Source organism: Phaenicophaeus curvirostris, chromosome 2 (genome assembly GCF_032191515.1).
Source record: "Phaenicophaeus curvirostris isolate KB17595 chromosome 2, BPBGC_Pcur_1.0, whole genome shotgun sequence".
In the NCBI taxonomy this organism is placed as follows: domain Eukaryota; kingdom Metazoa; phylum Chordata; class Aves; order Cuculiformes; family Cuculidae; genus Phaenicophaeus; species Phaenicophaeus curvirostris.
Genome location: NC_091393.1, coordinates 106558627 through 106579990, shown reverse-complemented (window position 1 = coordinate 106579990; position 21364 = coordinate 106558627). Strand labels below are relative to the sequence as shown.

Genomic DNA, 21364 nt, shown 5'->3' with positions numbered 1-21364 from the left:
TACGAGAGCTGGAGCACTTCTGCTATACGAGGACAGGCTGAGAAAACAGGGGTTGTCCAGCCAGGAGATGAGAAGACTTGAGGCAGAACTTATAGCAGCCTTCCAGTACTGAAAGGGGCTGCAGGAAAGCTGGGAGGAGGCTCTTGATCAGGGAGTGCAGAGATAGGACGAGGGGGAACAGTATTGAGCTGAAAGAGGGGAGATTTAGATGAGATCTTAGGAAGAAATGTTTTGCTGTGAGGGTGGTGAAGCACTAGCACAGGCTGCCCAGAGAAATGGTGGATGCCCCATGCCTGGAGGTAAACCACAAACATGGCACAACCAGCCAGTCAAAGTGGTGAGTGATTATCTCACTGTATTCAGCACTGGTGCAGCCTCACCTTGAGTGCTGTGTGCAGTGCTGGGCCCACAATTTAAGAAGGACGTGAAGGTCCTTGAATGTGTCCAGAGGAGGGCAAAAGAGCTGGTGGAAGGGCTGGAAGGAATGTCCCATGAGAAGCATCTGAAGATTGTGGACTTGTCTAGTTTAGAAAAGGAGGCTAGGGGTAACCTCATTGCTCTCTGCAGCTTCCTGAGTAGGAGATAAGAGAGGGAGGCGCTCATCTCTCCTCCCTGGTGTCCAGTGATAAGATGCAGGGGAGTGGTTCCTAGCTGCATCAAGGAAGCTTCAGATTGAACATTAGGAAGCATTTCTCTAACGAGAGGGTGGTCAAACACTGGAACAGTCTCCCTAGAGAGGTGGTTGATGTCCCAAGCCTGCCCGTGTATAAGAGGCATTTGGACAAAGCCCTTAACAATGTGCTTTAACTTTTGGTCAGCCCTGAAATGTCAGGCAATTGGACCAGATGATCACTATAGGACCCTTCCAACTGAAAATATTCCATTCTATTCTATGATGGTGAGTATATAGAGACTGGTACCAAATGAAAAAGTACGCTTAGCTGGTCCCTTAAATCAGTATACTAGCATCATCTCTCAAATTATGGCTTGATTAAATAAAATTTTCATTTTTCCTACAAGCTGTGTTGTGAAAGCACTCCTTACAAAGAACCTGGTTGAAAGTGACAGTTAACAACAACAAGTAAAAGCGCTTTCAAATATCTTTCAACGTGGGGCAGAGTGCTCATGGCTTATAGACTCCTTTTCCAATGCACATTTCAAACCTAGAGAAGACAAAGAGCGTGAAGCTATCAGCCTGTTGGTAACAGGCTGTAACAAGCAGCCTTCTCATGTCTGTGCATACACGGTGTGTTAATGCAACTGCTTGGACAACATGCACAGCCGCTTACCTTGTAAAGCTCCACACGGTGATCCCCTCCTCTGGCAAAAGCGATTCATGAAGAGAAAAGGAGAACACCAGACAAACAAAAGAAACCACATGTGAACATTTATGCTTCCAGAAAGAGACTTTCCCAATTGCCTCAGGCTTTCAGTTTAACACAAAGACACCAAACACTGTAACTGCTTTGTCACAGACTTCAAGGAGACAGCAATGTTCTGATGAGATATGGAGGACATAGTTTTGAAGCCAACTTCTCCCTGTAAAATCTCTTCTCACAGCAGGTAAAGACGAACTTTTCAACCCACTTTACTAGGTGCCTTTTCCAAAGCCTGTAATACATCTCAAATATCCTGCTCCTAATGGCTTTGCAGACCCTGCACTCCTGCTACCAGCACTGCCCCAGCCACTAATCCCTGCTCTCCAAGGTGCAATGCTCTCAGCAGAACTCACCACGTTAACCCAAGCAGCTGGCCCTTGGATTTTCTCACCTGGCTCAAAGCACAGGGACAGAAAGGCCATGTGCAAAAGATTGAGCAGAGAAAAACAAGAGTTGAACACTGTAAATAAGTCCAAGGGAAGAATCTGCTTTATTGTCTTCTTCATAAATTTAAATCTAGATAATAAAATGGAAAGTGAATGTGCCGTTATATGCTTCAAAACATCCACAACGTGGCATTGCTAATCCACACTCAAACAATAGTCCAGTATTGATGTAAGAGTAGATTTACTCCTGCCCTCATATGAAAACTCCAATGCATTCATACTGACTGGCTTGGTCAGCGTAGCCTCTAAAGCAAAACGCCGCTTTCCAGACCTCCCTCTAAGAGCACAGGCACTTGCCAGCCAAAAGCTGTCTGTTCCAACCATCCTACAAAATAACTGATGCAGCCAAAAACACTCAGGGCAGAAAGCAAGGGGTTGCTTTAAGTCATTTTGAATCACACAAGGCTGGAGAAGATACACTTGCCTGAAAAGTCACCCTTGACATGCACACATTGGCGCTTTTTATGCATTCCTCAAACTGCAACAGAGGAATTTCTTCCCAGGGGATCAAGTAAATGTAACGTTTTTTCCTCTGCTCCAGACCACTCAGGCAAACCAGAAAGCCAAGGCAGTGGTTTTTTATTTATGGTTAATGCAGCCTGCATCAATAAAGCAGTCCTTTGACAAGAAACTGAATATGCTGTGTGGAAACATCCAGGAATATATATTGAAGCTGAAATGGCAGAGCCAATACCCCTCCAGCCTCTCAAACACACAAGATATGAAATTTGTAACCAATCCATAGCTCAAGAGCACTTTATCTCAGCAGCACTTGTGGAAGCCAAGAAGAATATCTAATCAATGTGCTTGTAACACAGATACTGGTCCCAAGTTACCACCATTAAGCTCCAGAATAGCTGCCATCAGTATCATTTGCCTAATAAAGGCAAGAAAACAAGCGGAGTAGTATTTGAAAAATAACTCAACAATTTGATTAAACCTTGTAATAAATCAGTACAAGAAGACGAGGTCAGTTTCCAAAAACCCATCTGCTAGTGCATTTGGGCACTGGAACAGGGTGCCCAGGGAGGTGGTTGAGTCACCTTCCCTGGAGGTGTTTAAGGCACGGGTGGACAAGGTGCTAAGGGGCATGGTTTAGTGTTTGATAGGAATGGTTGGACTCGATGATCCGGTGGGTCTCTTCCAACCTGGTTATTCTATGATTCTATGATTTCCTGGCTCAAAGCACGCATCTTCCTTTGTACCAAAAAAGAACACTGCCAAGGCAAGAATTTAGGTGAAAAAGGACAACATTCCTGCGATGTAAAGGATAGTGAACCCTCACTACTAGCATGATGGAACTTAGATTTCTGCAGTGTTTCTGCTCTGGCAGAGTCACTACAGGCAGGCAGCAGCTTCACAAGTACATGCACCAGCACTCCAAACTCCAGAAGGGGCCGATGATCTTAGCAAGATGCACATTAGTAAGGAAAAAGACCACATCCTCACAAATGAACTACAGCACTACTGGCACTACATAGATGTGCTGGTAAGAACATGATTCTGAGAAACAACCAGGACATATCACACTGTGCTAAATGTTTTTTTAGCATCTAGCAACAAAGCACAGAGAACCAACTGACTTCTTTAGTTGCTACACATGGTCAACTATAAACTTACAAACTTTAGAATGCTCCTGTTCCAGACAGACGTCCTGTACATACGCAATGAAACGAGACCATTACATCACCTTCCTCTTTCCTTCTGATTCTCCTTCCTCAGAATGTGTTAACCACTAAAATAAGCTCAAAAGGGGAACTGGAAAGTTTATTTACTACATGTAAATGACATATACAGAAGCACTCATACTACCCCATGTCTTCACTCAAAGAGCATTATACTGAAAAGCAGCACCTCTCCCTACCTCATCTAGTAACTGTCACAGCCTGCTGGCTTCTAGCAGAGGACAGGAGGTAAGCTACAACATCAGATATCTCCAATAACTGCAATAAATCTATTCCTGTATTCAATAAATGGAGAGGTATCATTTCTTAAAACATGCTTTCCTTTTAAAAGAAAGGAGAAGCATCAAACTGCTTTGAGATTTTACTTTGGTTTTAATCATACAATTATAGAATGGTTTGGGTTGGAAGGAACCTTTGAAGGTCATCCAGTCCAAACCCCTGCAATGAGAAGGGACACCATTAACTAGATCAGGTTGCCGAGAGCCTCATCCAACCTGACTTCGAATGTTTTCAGGGATGGGGCATATACCACCTCTCTGGGCAACCTATGCTAGTGTCTCACCATCCTCATCATAAAAAATGTCTTTATTTTATCTAGTCTGAATCCACTATCTTTTAGTTTAAAACCATTACCCCTTGTCCTATCGCTACAAGGCCCCACTAAAATGTTTGCCCTCATCTTTCTTATCAATGTGTTGAACCTGTGGCAAGCCAGATAAACACAGTATGAAACAAAGCAATCACTGTTTTGCATCTCACCTTGTTCCCGCATTACCATGCAAGTAAAGGATTACAGGGTGGCTGGAACCCAAAGCATCTTCAAACCACAACTGGTCCTTCCCTCGGGCATTCTTCCATAAGGCTGCAGGGACTGTGTGCCTGCAAGGAAAAATTACATTGTCCTGTTGCTATGCAGTGTTTGCCACTCGAATTTTGAGTTTTTCAATCAACTTGGGATTCCACACCTCACACATTCTTCATTGCCATGATCACCCAACAAACGGACAAATTTAAAAGGCAGCGGCTAGGGTTATTTCTACATATTCACCACCATCACCACTGCCTTCAAAACTCAGGGCCAGACTTACATGCCATAAACAAGACCCCACCCCAGCTTTCCTGTAGCCCCTTTCAGTACTGGAACGCTGCTCTAAGGTCTCTCCAGAGCCTTCTTTTCTCCACGCTGAAAAAGCCCAACTCTCTCGGGCTGTCCTCCTATGGGAGGTCCTGCAGTCCTAGCAACATCTTCATAGCCTCCTCTGGACTCACTCTAACAGAGCCATGTCCTTCCTGTGCTGAGGACTCCAGAACTGCACACAGGGCTCCAGATGAGGTCCAACGAGAGTGGAGCAGAGGGGAACAATATATTCAAACTCCAGGCACTTCTTTTTCTTCAAAGCTAGCAGGAACTTTTCTGTGCCTTTGAAACTTCTGGTGTTGAGACTCAATAGAAAGCAATCATGAGAAACACATGCAGACGCTGGCTTGAGCTGGTGTAGTAATGTGGGAAGTGCTGAAAGCAGAACTTTTCAGTCATAGAACCAGTCACCTGAGCTGATCCCGGAAGCTACAATGAACCTCCCTTCCCTGCGACCAGAAAATCTTCTCCATAAGGAAGCAATGACAAGCAAGCTCTGACACTATCATTTGTTTTGTTAAGAGAGTAAACTGCATGTTCCGTTCTCACCCACACTCCAAACCTCACATATGCTGTATACACAGAATATTCTTCCTCCTACTCCGAACACTTTGATCCCTGTTTCCTATCTTCCCCCACATTTATTTTGCAAAACAAAATATGAGCAGCAGCTGAATGACAAAACTTCCAGCTCCTTGGGTCTCATCTGATATGGAGGCAGGAGCTTTGTAGCAACGCAGACGTGGAATCTTTACTATTTCCAACTACGAAGTTTCTCTGAATGCACAGGTTGTCCAGTCATGTTTCATGCATTACTGATCTGAGTCCAGATGAGCTCCAGAGGTTTGCATACTTTTTAATGTGAACTTGGTCGCTTGGCAGAGGAAAACACTAACACCCACAGATCACAGCAGGCGATGGTTGTCGTGTGCACAGCAAAACCAGGCAACACTGGGAACAAGAATAAGGATAAACAGAACAGGCCTCCTTACCAGACTCCGATGGTTACATCCTCCTCTGGCTGCAGGTAATAATTACAGGTGTGGTTTAAACCTTGATCCTGTGGTCTTTTCAAGTCAATGAAATATGGGACCCTCACTGAAATACAGAAGAAGAAAACAGAATATGAAACCTTTTCATTTACACCAAGGCACTGGAGAGATGTACAAACTGGTGCTGGGAAGACCTTATTCTTCTTGTTTGAAAGGATAAACTTGCTACAGCTGCGACTAGAATATGAACATCAAAGAGAGCAAGGTAAGAAGACACAAACAACCATCAAAAAAACAGAGAGCAGGCTAAAATTAAGAGGTGGAGGAGACAGAAAAAGCTTCCCATGACACATATAACACTCTGCCCAGTCAGCTTTGTACATCTCCCAGACACAAGGCAGTTGCTCTTGCTGCATCAGCGGGGTGAGTGAGCTGATTCGGCAAAGCTTCTGCTGTTTGTGTTGTAGCTGTAATGGAAGGTACTGATGGGATAAACTCCCTGGGATAGAGGGTACATCCCAGAGCTGATGACATGGTGTTTCAGCTTCTGTAGACAACAGTCTAAAGGAGATACTGCCTTCTAGCAGACACAGCATTGCTCTCATCTCTTAACAGCAAGATAAACTGTGTTGAACGCCATCCTCCTGAGCCTTTGAGGGAATATGTGGTTCATTAGCCTGCTCTCCAAAGACTAACAAATAATTGCTATCTCTCTCAGACACTGCAGCACTAAAAAGAGATGATATCAGGCTGGAAACTTCACTTCTTCAGGAAGAGATCCCTGAAAACAAAATTCATTACACCTCAATTCACTCATCCAAATGTTTTATGTTCCCTAGCTTATAGAGCACGTTTGTGATATTCAATGACTGAAAGACAAGCAACATCAACAAAAGTCAAACATCCAATGTTTTCAGCATTTTGTTTTCTATTGCTTGGTTCACAAGCTACATGAGCCAGCAGTGTGCCCAGGTGGCCAAGAAGGCCAATGGCATCTTGGCTTGGATCAGAAACGGCGTGACCAGCAGGTCCAGGGAGGTTATTCTCCCTCTGTACTCGGCACTGGTGAGACCGCTCCTCGAGTACTGTGTTCAGTTCTGGGCCCCTCACCACAAGAAGGATGTTGAGGCTCTGGAGCGAGTCCAGAGAAGAGCAACAAAGCTGGTGAGGGGGCTGGAGAGCAGGTCTTATGAGGAACGGCTGAGAGAGCTGGGGTTGTTTAGCCTGAAGAGGAGGAGGCTGAGGGGAGACCTCGTTGCTCTCTATTAACTACCTGAAAGGAGGTTGTGGAGAGGAGGGTGATGGCCTCTTCTCCCAAGTGACAGGGGACAGGACAAGAGGGAATGGCCTCAAACTCTGCCAGGGGAGTTTTAGGCTGAACATTAGGAAAAAATTTTTCATGGAAAGGGTCATTGGGCACTGGAACAGGCTGCCCGGGGAGGTGGTTGAGTCACCATCCCTGGAGGTGTTTAAGGGACGGGTGGATGAGGTGCTGAGGGGCATGGTTTAGTGTTTGATAGGAATGGTTGGACTCAATGATCCTGGGGGTCTTTTCCAACGTAGTGATTCTGTGATTCTGAGGTTGGGGTCTGGACAAAGGTGCAAATATTTTGCAGCAGTGTTAGGGGAAAATAATTTAGCTTCTCTGCACCTTGATTCTCCCACTTGGCAAATCTGTTAAGACTTTCTTGCAAGATTTTGTATTACAAAGAAACAAACAGGAACAGTTGCCCAGAGAAGCAGTGGACATCCCATCCCTGGAGGCATTCAAGGCCAGGTTGGATGAGGCTTTGAGCAACCTGATCCAGTGGGAGGTGCCCCTGCCCATGGCAGGGGAGTTGGAACTGGATGAGCTGTAAGGTCCCTTCCAATCCAAACCATTCTATGATTCTATACCAGTGATAGTGATGGGGGACAGGGAAGCATCTACCTCAGAGCAAGAGAAAAATACAGAAGGACAGACTATTTGTGTGTATGGCATCACTGGGATGGTCCATTTATTCTACATAAACAGATCACAATCATCACACACGTATACATTGCGTGGAGATTTAGCACACTAAGGGCATTTTTAGGGACCTTTCAGAGCCATTTGGTATTACTTGCAATACATTCTGACAATTGAGGCACAAGAGCTGCTGACATGTGCACACACTTCACAGCAACCATGATCTGAGGTGTTTGAATAGACAAAGCATGCAATACAATGACAGAAGTGATATAAAAGCAACGTAACCACAGTTGGTCCTTCCAGCTTCTACAATCAAAGGAAGATATTTTTGAAAACTGCGTTACAAAACACAAGTGAGGTTTAAGTACAGATTTATGTGGCAAAGAAACATCTCTCATACAGTGATGCTCCATCATTTTCCATCCTGTGAATGCTCACGCCTCCAAATGCAACAGCTAAACAGACACAGTTGAGGACATTCAATCCGACTGCATGAACAGGCCTCTTCTGTCCGAGTCAGATTGTTCTCCTAAAATGCTTCCAGGTGAAGAGTCACTGCCTGGAAAACAATCCACTGGATTTCATTTCACTCACTTGCTCCCTGTTCATGTAAATCTGCTGAACTTTTCAGAGGAACACATCGGACACAGTGCACTTTTCCTGAAGGAAACCCTTCCAGCTGGAAGCTGGCTTCAGTTCAGTCACTGTATTTATATAAAGACCACTAAGGCCTTTCCAAACCAAAGTCTGGATAACTTATTCCCTGTTAAAGTTCACATCCATCACAAACTGTACACATGCAGGCCTGTAGCGACTGACTTCTTTACTTGTATTTGTTGTATCTTAAACATTGTCTGCGTGCAGGGCTGCACATGCCCAAGGGGCTTTTCTGTGGCTCCTGGCTAACAATGACAAGAGGAGGTGCAGCAGCAGACACTGCACCCCCACAAAACTGACTGCACATGCACACCCAAAGGGTTCACACAGGTTATTCTGGCAAGGGTTTGTTGAACAGCCAGTGACCCTGGAGCCCCCAGCCTCAATTTCAGAACCTTCCCAAAGAAGTTTCTACACATGCCCCAATTTGAGAACTTTCACTTGCCCCATAAATAATGCCTGACGAAGGCACGAAGCACACATGTCCACCACCCATGGAACCAGCCTGAAGAAGTGCTCCTGCTCGGCTGACCTGCAGAAAACTACTGGACCACACGTTCCTGAAGAATTGCTGCTGGAGGAATTGCTGCCGGTTGGGCCATGTTTTCCTGGGGAACTGCTATGCACGATTGGAATGGTGATAGTTTTTCCTTTTCCCCTGCAACTTCTTTCTCTCTCCTTCTCTGAATCTATCTTACTGTATTTTCTTTTTTTCTTGGCACTATGGTGTATCAAATTGAATCTGAATTGTGTTGTAATTTGTTTAGCAACCTTGGCTGTGTTCAAGGTATCAGACTGTGATCTGCAAAGACTGGGATCTGATTTTGCAACTTTGAGAAGCTGCCACTCAGAGTGCACCTAAGTGTCTGTGTTGTGATTTTGGCTAAACCAAATCATAGAATCATTAAGTTGGAAAAGACCTTACAGATCATAAACTCCAACCATACCTGTCTACTAAATCATGTCCCCAAGCACCTCATATACCCGCTTTTTAAACACCCCCAGGGATGGTGACTCAACCACCTCCCTGGGCAGCTGTTCCAGTGCTTGGTAACCCCTTCTGTGAAGAAATTTTTCCTAATATCTGATCTAGACATCATCCCCTGATGCAGCTTGAGGCCATACCCTCTTGTCCTATCATCTCTCACTCAGGAGATGAGCCCAACAACCACCTCTCTGCAACCTCCTTTTAAGTAGTTGTATAGAGCAGTAAGGTCTCCCTTCAGTCTCCTCTTCTTCAGACTAAACAACCCCAGTCCCCTCAGTTGCTCCTCACAGGACTTGTTCTCCAGACCTTTCACCACTGTCGCAGCTCTTCTCTGGACACTCTCCAGGACCTCAATGTCTTTCTTACAGTGAGGGGCCCAAAACTGAATAGAGTATTTGAGGTGCGGCCTCACCACTACAGAGTACAGGGGGAGAATCACTTTCCTGTTCAAATGCCGCATTTGAATTTATTCTGGGACATTTGTTGGTCTCTGATTTGCCACACAGGTATCAAAAGAACCCTTTTTACTCTCCCTTTTCAACTGTGCAGGTCGGGGTGAGCCCTAACATTACTGGTGTCAGGAGTCGCATCTAACAAGGGTGAAAGGTAAAGACACTACCTCCCTTCGCCCCTCGCCCATCCCAAGGGACAGAGTCACTTACCAAAGTTCAGGAAGACCAGCTTTGCCTGAATAGCAGGACAAAGTTTCACTAGGAATGGAATGGCTATGTACACTCCCAGCAGCCAGATTATCAGCTTCCGCAATCGGAACCATAATGCATATCGCCTGTATAAAAGGAAAAAGAGAAAGACAGGCCTGAATACAGCAGGAATTTAAGGAAGCAATTTTCATAACAACCTGTGCGCTTGGTGTATATGAAAACCTAGTTATTTGCTCTTTAAACGAAACTAATTTTATACAGTTTTTATATTTTTTTATATAAGGTTATACAGTTTAAGTATCTCTCAGTTGTTCTAGAGAAGGAGAAGTAACCAAGCTGCCAGCTGACCACATCCAGCCTGGAAAGAGGGAATAGAAACTCCCTGCTGATCATGTTTTAAACCACTTTACAACGAAAGTTTTTGTGCTGACTTCACAGATGCATATCACATGTGTGTCTCCAAAAAGCAGCCTGGTTGCACTTCCCATTTAAACCAGCATCAGCAAGATTTTGTTCAGTTAGATTCCCACGTATTTGTACGAGCTATATGTAATGAGACTGATAAAACTACACATGATCTCACATGCAGACTGAAGCAGGCATTCCACCTTGTCCAGCTAAAATACCCTGGAATGCAAATCTTTCCAAGTTAGAAAACATTATGGAATTTCTTATCTGCAGCATCATTCTCTACAAGTCCAGACTGAGTGCAGAACAAGTGCTCCAGTACTTTGTTTCTAATTTCTTCTAAGTATTCCGATTGGGAAGAGTCAGCTACAAGGGAAAAATTAAACCAACACCACAGAAAAGAGTAAAAAAAACCCAAAATATAACAAAAACTTCAATGAAAGATAACACAGCAAAAATTAGTTAAGCTATTTTTCTCAAAATATACTTTATTGCCTCAGAAAGAAATAAACATACATGCACGTATATATGCACACACATATACAAAAGCCGTTCACAAAGGCTTGTAGTGATAGGACTAGGCGTAATGAGTATAAACTGGAGAGGGGCAGATTTAGGCTAGACACAAGGAAGAATTTCTTCACCATGAGAGTGCTGAGATGCTGGCACAGGTTGCCCCAGGAAGCTGTGGCTGCCCCATCTCTGGAGGTGTTCAAGGCCAGGTTGGATGGGACCTTGGGCAGCCTGATCCAGTGGGATGTCCCTGCCCATGGCAGCAGGGGGGAACTGGAGGATCTTTTAAGGTCCTTTCCAACTCAAACTATTCTATGGTTCTACGATAAAGCTGTAGTCCTAATGATTCACTCTATTAACATTATATGGGCAGAAACACCAAGGGTCTCAACTATCATTGCAATTCAGAACAAAAGTGCATGTGAACCCTTCCAGCAACACCACTGCCTTTGCTCTCCAGCAGGAACAACATTGCACACCAGTGAGCAACCGAGGATCGGGATCAGGAACTGCCAGCAACTGAAAGCAGAGGTCAGTTTTTCTGAAAGGCATAAAATGAAGAGGTGACGAAAGCCAGAAAGGCTTCCAGTGGCATTCCCACACCTGAAGTCCAGTTTCCTTAAGTATTAAGGAAAACAGAAACAGCAAAAGGCTGGCAGAGGAAACAGCAGAAAACAGGGGCTTTATTAGAAAGTTGATGAGTACCAGCGCCATGGACTAACCCCACCTTTGTCCCACAGAGAGCAGCACAGCAGAGCTCCTGACTGCATAAGCAGTAATGGGCAACCAGAAAGTTTGCCTACAGCTATGGTCTCTGAGAGGAACCTGGCAGATGAACTCAGAGGTCTGGAGAGCAATTCACTGTGAAATGCTGTACAGTCAGTTCAATACATGGGCAAACCCCACAACTTGACAGGTTGAGTTGGGGTTGTTCAACCTGGGGAAGAGAAGGCTCCAGGGAGACCTTAGAGCAGCTTACAGTACTGAAAGGGGCTACAGGAAAGCTGGTGAGGGGCTCTTGATCAGGGAGTGCAGGGACAGCAGGAGGGGGAATTGTTTTAAGCTGAAAGAGGGGAGATTTAGATGAGATCTTAGGAAGAAATGCTTTCCTGTGAGGGTGGTGAGGCACTGGCACAAGTTTCTCAGAGAAGCTGTGGCTGCCCCATCCCTGGAGGTGTTCAAGGCCAGGGTGGATGGGGCTTTGAGCAACCTGATGCAGTGGGAGGTGTCCCTGCCCACGGCAGGAGGTTGGAACTGGATGACCTTTAGGGTCCTGTCCAACTCAAACCATTCAGTGATTCTATAAACCTCAGTAAAAAACCACATTACATTTTGCCTTGTGAGCAATCAGGATATAATTTAGACCTCTTCAATGAGAAAAGTGTTCTTTTCATTAAAACTCTGTCTCGTTTGACTGGTTGCTCAGAGCTAATACGAACTTGCAGTTCCCTCTTACGTCACGCTTGAGAGGTGTCTGTGCCATCATCACCTTCCCACTGAGAACAGTCACACAGGTAAACAACCAGGCAAGATGGGATGCAGGGTGCTGCAAGTAAACAGAACTCTCTGGGTGCACTTTTGAATATGCCAGGATTTCAGTTCTAAGAAAAAATCCATTTGTTTAGAAAGACAGAGTCAGGTATGAACTCCTACGGGCACCACCAGAGCACATCAAAACACAGGCTCTTCAGACGTCTGGGCTGCAAAAGCACTGAGCACAACCCAGCTGTGAGCTGTGAACCAGAAACAGAAAATACTGAAGATGACCTTGTCCAAGTAATGCTGCCAGAGCTCAGGAAGGATTTTAGTTTCTTTTTTTGGAAATTGAATAGAGACATCTCCTCCTTTGCCCCATCCCTGGAGGTGTTCAAGGCCAAGTTGAATGGGGCTTTGAGCAACCTGATCCAGTGGAAGGCATCCCTGCCCACGGCAGGGGTGTTGGAACAGGATGAGCTTTAAGGTCCCTTGCACACCAAACCATACGATTCTATGATTCCCTTGCTCTAGTGCCCCACGCCAAACGCTAATCAGTAGTGTGACATTTATACCTCATCTCCATCTGCTTAAAATGCAACCAGGGCAAAGCCTCTATCCATCAACAAACAGCTTCCTCTTCTCCTGATAGATTCAAGACAATGTGCTGAAGCACAGACATGGTAAAATCATCAGGTAAGTCTTCAGTGAGCAATTTAGCTAAATTAAAATGCTCTTGCTCTGCAGAAAAGCTATTTCAGGAAATAAATGCCCTGCATAGGGAGCTTTTGGTGTGAAAAAGCAGCAGCAACATACTTTTAACTCCATTTTCACCAGAAAATTCAGTCTTCGTTGGAAAATACAAGTGAGTTAGAGAATTTTTTTGCTTCACAAGTGGATATGAATACTTTCTCTCTCCAGATATACTTAAATGTGAAAAAAAAGAAAGTGTTTCCTGCAAGTGTGATATCAGAAACAAAAATTTTTCCTGGTAATATACACTACATAAAGGTCCTAGTTTCACTCAGAGCTAGCATATTTTGCACTTGGGCAGACAATAAGAGTATCTGGCCAGCAAAGAGGAACTGAGGGTCCTCTCCTGACAGCTTCTACTGACACTGGTATCTTTACTCTACCAGCACTGAGGGAATTGCAGGCACAATCACAGAATCAATAATAGAACGGTTTGGGTTGGTAGGGACCTTAAAGATCATCTAGTTCCAACCCCCCTGCCATGGGCAGTGACACCTCCCACTGGATCAGGTTGCTCAAAGCCCCATCCAACCTGGCTTTGAACACCTCCAGGGATGGGACAACCATGACTTCTCACAAACATCCTTCATCTCCGAATAGAAAACAACTGTTAAGCCAAGATGTAAGTACTGCATCATCACACAACAGGGATTTCAACCTGTGGTCCCCAATCACAATGTGTTTGCAAAGAGCCACTGATGCAAGCAAATTTGCTGTGGGCCTCTTTCAATTCACAGCAGCAGTGTTTCTTTCTCCCTCTTCTCCAGCAAACTCGTGAGGTTTTGAGAACAGAGAGTCCAATGACACTCACCTGTCTTCTGTATACAGATTCAGATTAAAACAATTTCCCTGGAGAGCACCTGAATCACTTCTGCATCAGAAGAGCTTCCATCAGGATTTCCTTATCAGCTGTGCTACAAAGGTGAAAGGGCAGGCAAAGGGTGAAACAAGAGACTGGTGTTATTTGAGATAAGGTATTATAAGAGCTGCAGTCAAGCAAGAACAAAATTTATCAGGAATAGAGAGTCACTGGGGTTGCAGTCACAAAAGGCCCTACAGGCAAATGCGCATACAGCTCACATGGCCTTTGTCATCTAGCAAAGGCATCAGTAAAACAAAATGCTCGCAGACACTGAGCATGGGATGACATTTGTTCAGCGAATGCTGTTTCTCTGGCTTGTACTGATGGCCCTCAAACCATCAGCTGGCAATCCTTTCCTGGCAGGAATTCAGAGCATGGGATATGGAGAGTCAAGATAGTTTTCATTCCTGGTCATGCAAGGTACCTCCTGATTAACAGGTGACAAGAGGGACTTCAAAGGTAGCAGAGGAAGAAATCATTAACACAAATAATGGCATAACTTTAGCATCTAAAATGTTCATCGTTTGACTTATAAAACGCATCTGAAATCAGGGACTATTTCAGTCATGGAAGAGTAAAGAGGTTGAAAGAAATCCCAATAAGTCATCCAGTCCATTCCCTCATCCTTCAATGGACACACCACCCAAAACAGTTCTCTGCTTAATTCCTCCCACTAACTCCTGGCAAAGTGCAACAGCCCACACCTCCTAAATGTCCCTCTGCCAATGCATAGCTGAGCCAGATTAAATGAAGTTCACCAGGTTCACAGAACAAATCACCTCAACTGACTTGTCACTGTACAGGGATTTTTCCCAGAGACAGGGAAGGGTACCGGAGCACTTCAAAAGCTGAATAAATATTTAGGCAGTAGGCAAAGACAGAAAAAGCTACCCAAATATCAAAATCGGGATAAAGGATCCTAGTTACAACAATGAGAAAGTGGAAGGTGAGGCACTGGCACAGGTTTTCCACAGATGTCCTGGCTGCCCCATCCCTGGAGGTGTGCAAGGCCAGATTGGATGGGGTTTCGAGCAACTTGATCCACTGGAAGTTGTCCCTGCCCATGGCAGGGGTTGGAACTGGATGGGTTTTAAGGTCCTTTCCAACCCAAACTGTTCTATGATTCTATGAATAAAACACTAAGCACATCATCTTAAAACACTGGCCTTGAAAAAAGTAGGATGAAGCAAGGCACTCAAGTCTTCACTGTCAGAGACCCAGCCCAGGAAAAGCTATTCCATTCCATGCCTCCCACCAGTTGATTTAGTTAGACCATACCCAGGAGCAAATACTTGGGATGTTCTATTTCCCTTTTCATTACAAGACAAATTAACAGAATAATGGGCTTAAGGCAGTAGAAAGGCGACTGGTTTAAAGCCTTCATGAAAAAAAAGACAGAAAAGCAAAGCAAGCTGAGTTTTTGGAGAATGTTTTCAAACATGCACGCTCCACCTCTAGGTTCCTCCAAACATATGGCAGCTTAGTTTTTAAACAGTGACACTGCCAGCAAGGATGGGAAGTGAAGGTGTCCCAGCAGCAAAGCTCAAATCCAGCACTGACAGGGAAATGTCAGTGTATCTATAACCCTTACAAGTGTGCACTGGGCAGGCAATTCAAACTGTTCTAACCACAGAAGAAGGTGTGCAGCTACTAAATCTATTATTTTCTTTGCTGCTGCTATAGGAAAATAATGCTTTCTTCCTTTTTTTTTTCTTTTTTTGCTGAGTATTATCTGTATTTGTAAAGCACAGCAGAACGTGATCAGAAGCACCAGCTTATTTCTCTGTTCACCACGGCATCACGGACCAACAGTGAAAGCTGCACACACAGCACCACAGAAGTGCTGCGTATCAGCAAACAGAGCCAGAATACTTTGTCTGTGCCCTAACCCACGCTTTCAGATTCCCCCTCCCAATTTTCCACTAGCCACGTCCCATGTGACATCAACCAAATCCCTACTGGCACTGCCTTCAGTTAGGCCTACAGGATTTTGATCATCTTTAACCTCCCTCCCATCACTTTTCAGTCAGGGATGTTACCCAAATTCACTTAACAAGCTCTACACGGGTAAACTACACAGTTTATCCCACTTTCTATTCACTTCCCTGCCCACGCAGTCTGAAGTTGGCAAACATTAATGCAGCCACAAAAGAAAATTCATTGTAGGAAAGACTTGAACCTGTATCCACAAGGAATCATAGAATTATTTGATTAAAAAAGACCTTTGATACTGAGTCCAACTGTACCTGTCCACTACTACACCATTTCCCTGAGTATCATAGTGGATACCTGCAATACATAAAAAATTAGCTTCTTAAATCTATCAGTCTGTAAAGATGGCCTAGCAGTTGGGCTAGAAAAGCCTGTCCAAAGAAGAACCCTCCAGGACCTTTCCTTTTGGCAGTGGAATCAGCTCACAGAGACTGTACAACTGCTCCATTCCTCTTCAGGAACGTCCTTCCCCTCTCTTCATTGCAAACTTCCTATTCCCACACTCTTCCATGACGCTTCCTTATCCATTTCAGCCCCTAAACACACTGTTGCCTACAGGGCATCTCCTTTTGGCTGGGGTAAGAGCTTCAGGCAACGTTGTTCCAACTATGAGAGCAGATGAGGTTGGAAACCTTAAGCTCCCAGTCCACCACTCCATTATGCAGCTCCCCTCTTGCAGCCCAGATTCACTCAGACTGTTTGTGTGCCTCCTTCTGATTAATGTCAAGTGATTAAACATTAACTTAAAACCATAAACAGCAAGAAGGAAGCCATCTAGCCAGTCATTTACAAGGACTCAGGTGTGTCTCTCCAAAAGATACAACTGCAAAGTAAAAGAGAGCATCTGAAATCGTGGATCTCCCATCCCCGGAGGTGTTGAAGGCCAGATAGGTGGAGGCTTTGAACAACCTGACCCAGGGGAAGGTGTTACTGCCCATGGCAAAGAGGTTGGAACTGGTTGGGCTTTAAGGTCCCTTCCAACACAAACCATTCCATGATTCTATGAAATGCCAGGGAGGGTCATGCAGGGACTTCAAGTGCAGCAGAACAAAAGAAGGAAGTCCATAAATTGAGGGAAAGGCAACTTTGCACACAGTGTTAATGTGCAGGAATAATGGATCAGCCTGCAGGTAACATACAGGCCTTCGGCAATGAAACACGTATGTAAAACGCAGAGTAAATGAAGCCAGGAAAGGAAAAGCTCACATGGCATTTACAGCAGCCTCACACATCTTATAGCAGCCTTCCAATACTGAAAGGGGCCCTACAGGAAAGCTGGGGAGGGGCTCTTTATCAGAGAATGCAGGGATAGGACAAGGGGGAACTGTTTTAAGCTAGAAAAGGGAGCTGAAAGGAGAAAGGTGTCCCTGCCCACGACAGAGGAATTGGAACTGGATGATCTCTAAGGTCCCTTAAAACCCAAAACTTACTATCATTCTATTCTACAATTTACACACCCACAGGACAGGGACATGGGGGCTCTATCTCACTTCCCCCCACCAAGCAGGCTATGTCCCTTTGACTCCCCTCTCCACAACCATTACCTACAAAGGCAGCAACAACACTGCTTCCCTAACTAACCCCCTGTAATAACTGGTACCTCCTTTGAAGGACAGGAGCTTGGAGCATCCATCCTGATAACTCACGTTCCAATTGCATTAAATCTACATACGTAGGGGACAAGAATGAGCTGAACATTGAGCAACTGATGTACTTAAAACCTGTACTGACAGCCTGGCCTAGGCAACAGCCATGTTGCTTCTCAGTACTTGGGTAAAATAGTTTTAGCATCAGTATGAATGGTGCATGATGAGATTAACCAGAAAGCTGTGCTTGAAGTAGAAAGGAACAGATGCTTCTGTCATTTTAAGTATGTAGCAAACAGTCAATAATTATACCCCAGACAACTTGACAACTGACTTAGGGGACAGAAAAGGAAGCTTGGTGTCAGGGTTTTAAAGGTTGCTGACTTGCCTTGAACGCATCTTCTGTGGCAGCTGTACAGTCTGTGCCAGAACCTTTCCAGTACGAACCACTTGTTTAAATTCTAAAGCAATGCTGCTGACTCCAATCAAATCTGAACTCACCCACACCAGATTTTAGTCGAGTTTAGCACCAAGATACTACTGTGTTGCATCACTCCCTTCCACAGTGTTTACTGAATTCTGAAGTTTTCTACCCATTTCACAGCTGACAGCTGGTTTGTATTAAAGGCACAGACCTCTAAAGAGTCTACGAGCTGGGGAATGAAAAGCCACCTGCAAATGACAGAGGGAAAACAGGACATAACTCGGAAAGAGTAAAACAGCACCAGAAGCACAAAGGGGAGCTTGAGGCCAGCTGAGTCTGATTTTTATGGGAACAGTACAGCTCATTTCTCTCTGCCTCACTCACCTTCAAGAAGAAAAACATCACACAAGTTCAAGAGCAGAATCTATTTAGAGATGTAATACTCCACCACAGCACCTCACAGCCAGTTAACAAAGCCACCTGCCGGCTTAATGCAAACCACGACTGGAAAAGCACACAGGACAGCCAAGCCAGATCAGTTCCCCGACTGCACTGAAATCTTGTTACCGTACTGTAAATCCACCAGACCTGCATACACGTTACCCTTGCAGCTCTAACAGGAATCCATGGATTCAGACTTTGCTCCTCTGGGTACAGGTGTTACGAAAAGTTCCATATTTCCAAGCTGCAAACCTCTGCAAACAGGAAAACTCTTTTCACACAACAGTTTTTGGGAGACCGCCATCAGCCTCACAGCTTGAGAATCACCACTCCTGTCAGGCTCTCTAGCTCTGTCTCTCTTCTTAACCAATGCAGCAAAAGCCTCATTTATGTATTGTAGACCTTTTTCCGTTTAGATGCACGAGGATGGTGGTCTTGCATGACTGAACATGAGCCAGCAGCGTGCTCAGGTGGCCAAGAAGGCCAGCAGCATCCTGGCTTCTATCAGCCATGGTATGGCCAGCAGCAGGAGGGAAGGGATTGTCCCCCTGGACTCAGCGCTGGTGAGGAAGAATGGTGAAGCATTGGAACACGCTGCTCAGGGAAGGGGTGGAGTCTCCATCCCCGGAGGTGTTCAAAAAACATGTAGAGGTGGCACTTCGGGACATGTTTTAGTAGGCACGGTGGTGCTGGGCTGACGGTCAGATTGGATGATCTTAAGATCTTTTCCAGCCTTAATGATTCTATGATTTGATTTAATATAAATAAATACATAATGGTGTTCTTCAATTGCCTCTCTTGTGTTTTAGTAGGGGTGATGTGTCAATAGCAAGAGCTGGTGTTCTTTCTCAGTTTCTGAAAAGAAGAGCCGATGGGCAGGCTAAAATGTGGATCCTGCCTTTCACATACAGTGCGCTGCTTGTACTTGAGGCACAGGATGAAGAAGGGGAGCAGAGATTTCAAATATTCTTTCCTGTAACATCTGTGCTGATTTCTGAATGTGAATTGTTATATTAAATTCAAATTTGTATCTATTTAAAACGCTGGTTAATTCTTCTTGAGGAAGAGACTGGTGTTGAATAATAAGTAAAATAGGGTCACATGTAGACTCATCTTTCTTGTTCCTAAACGTGTGCAGAACAAAGAAATTTGTGTGTCATAGCTGGAAAAAAAAAACCTCTTGAAAGAGTACTTTTCTGCGAGATGCATGCAGGCTCAGAGCAGAGAACAGTAAATGCATTTACGCTGTTTAGAGGTCGATTTGCCTTCTCCTGGCAGTGAAGCTTCCCCAGGGGTCACTTTTCTGACACCACGAAGCCTACACAAACAAGAGTGATGTAACTGGAGCTTTGGAGTCAGGGCTTCCAGGCTGCAGCATCCTTGCTCACAGAGGAGAGTGCGTGCAAGGTGTTTAAGAACTGGCTTCCCCCAGAAGGGGAACCTGGCTCCATTTCCTCCCCTGAAGCAGTCCTATCTCACATCTTGTAAAGTTTTGATTGGTCTCCAAGCAGCTTTGGGAAGCAGGAGTAAAGCTGACAATACCAGTTTTATACTGCTGAACATGAAAAAGATCGGACATAAACATTGGGAATATCCCATCTTCTTCACCTTGCAAATCCAACAAGAATGCACTGTATGACCTTGTCTTTCCATTTAGCTTTGAGCTGTCCCTAGTAAGGCATTCTTTCCCTCTTTTGACCGCTGGAGTAGGGACCACGTTTTGCTTTAAGCTTTGCCACAGACTGACGTACAGCACTGCAAAATGTTCCTCTTCCATGCAGTGAAATAGAAACTCCCAACACCTGCCTTTCACCTTCTTTACGTATGTGTTTTCTAGCTTCAGGGTTTTATAGCAGTAGCAAAGACTCTGGTTTTAATTGTCATTAATTTTTCAAGCCTTGTCGTTTTGAAGTCATTTCCTCAACAAGATGATAGCAAAAGCTGGAATCCCAGAATAAAGCACAAAAGCAGAAATGGATTAATCTTCCTGGCTGTATACAGAATAACCCTCTGTTTGAGGTATGTCAGAGGCTGGCAGCAGTTCTGTATCTGTCTATGGATCTGTTCTTTAACCAGGGCTGTTGGCCATGCCCTGTTTGTTAAGCCTCCCTTTTTAAACAGGTCACGATTACAGAGGGCACTGTGACTGCTGGCTAAATGTAACTGTGCTCAGCTGACAGTCAGCATATGTAATGTTCTGGCATTGTTGAATGCTCTTGTTTGCTTGCACGCCTCTAACAGGGAACTGTTGGTTCATTGTAGTCAAAATGTATTACTGATGATGTGTTCTGCGTCTAAAAGGTGGCAGTGTCACCACTAACACAAAAGCATTTTTCCTTCAGGCTTCCAAGGAGGAATGGCTCCTGGTCTCTGCCAGCCAAAGCAGAGCTGTCTCAGTTGGACAAATACAGAATCACGGAATCATTAAGGCTGGAGAAGACCTCTAACATCATCCAGTCCAACATCACTGCGGCTACTAAACAACTTCCTGAAGTGCTACATCCACATGGCTCCTGAACACTTCCAGGGATGGAGAATCTATCACTGTCCTGGGCAGCCTCTTCCAATGCTTCACCACTCTTTCAGTAAAGATATTATTCCTAATATCCAACCTAAACTTCACCTGACATAATCTGAGGCCATTTCCTCTCATTCTATCACTTGTTACTTGGGAGAAGAGACCAGTACCCACCGCACTACACCCTCTTTTCATGCAGTTGTAGAGAGTGATGAGGTCTCCCCTCAGCCTCCTCCAGACTAACCAATCCCAGTTCCTCCCCCTTGCCGCTCCCCATAGCCCATGTGCTTCAGACCCTCCCACAGTTCCACTGCCCTTCTCTGGACATGCTCCAGCCCTTCAATATCTTTCTTGTAGTGAGGGGCCCAAAACTGAACACAGGATAAAAGGTGCTTTTCCCAAGCATGATATGAGAGAAAAACTCTGGGCTTCAGAGATGTTAACAGAGGAACTCTGTATTCTGTGATCTGTGCTTAAAGTCATCCAGCACCCATTC

At 44.8% G+C, this 21364-nt stretch overlaps 1 protein-coding gene across 1 annotated transcript in view; it reads right to left on the bottom strand.

Moving 5' to 3' along the window:
- The window catches only part of ABHD12 (abhydrolase domain containing 12, lysophospholipase), a 41417-nt gene that overhangs the window by 11269 nt on the left and 8784 nt on the right, over positions 1–21364 (bottom strand). The window contains exons 2-5 of the mRNA XM_069850366.1: positions 9899–10023; positions 5641–5746; positions 4270–4389; positions 1290–1320 (exon numbers count right to left, since the gene is read on the bottom strand). Coding sequence (XP_069706467.1) covers positions 1290–1320; positions 4270–4389; positions 5641–5746; positions 9899–10023 — 382 coding nt within the window. The remainder of the gene's footprint in view (positions 1–1289; positions 1321–4269; positions 4390–5640; positions 5747–9898; positions 10024–21364) is intronic.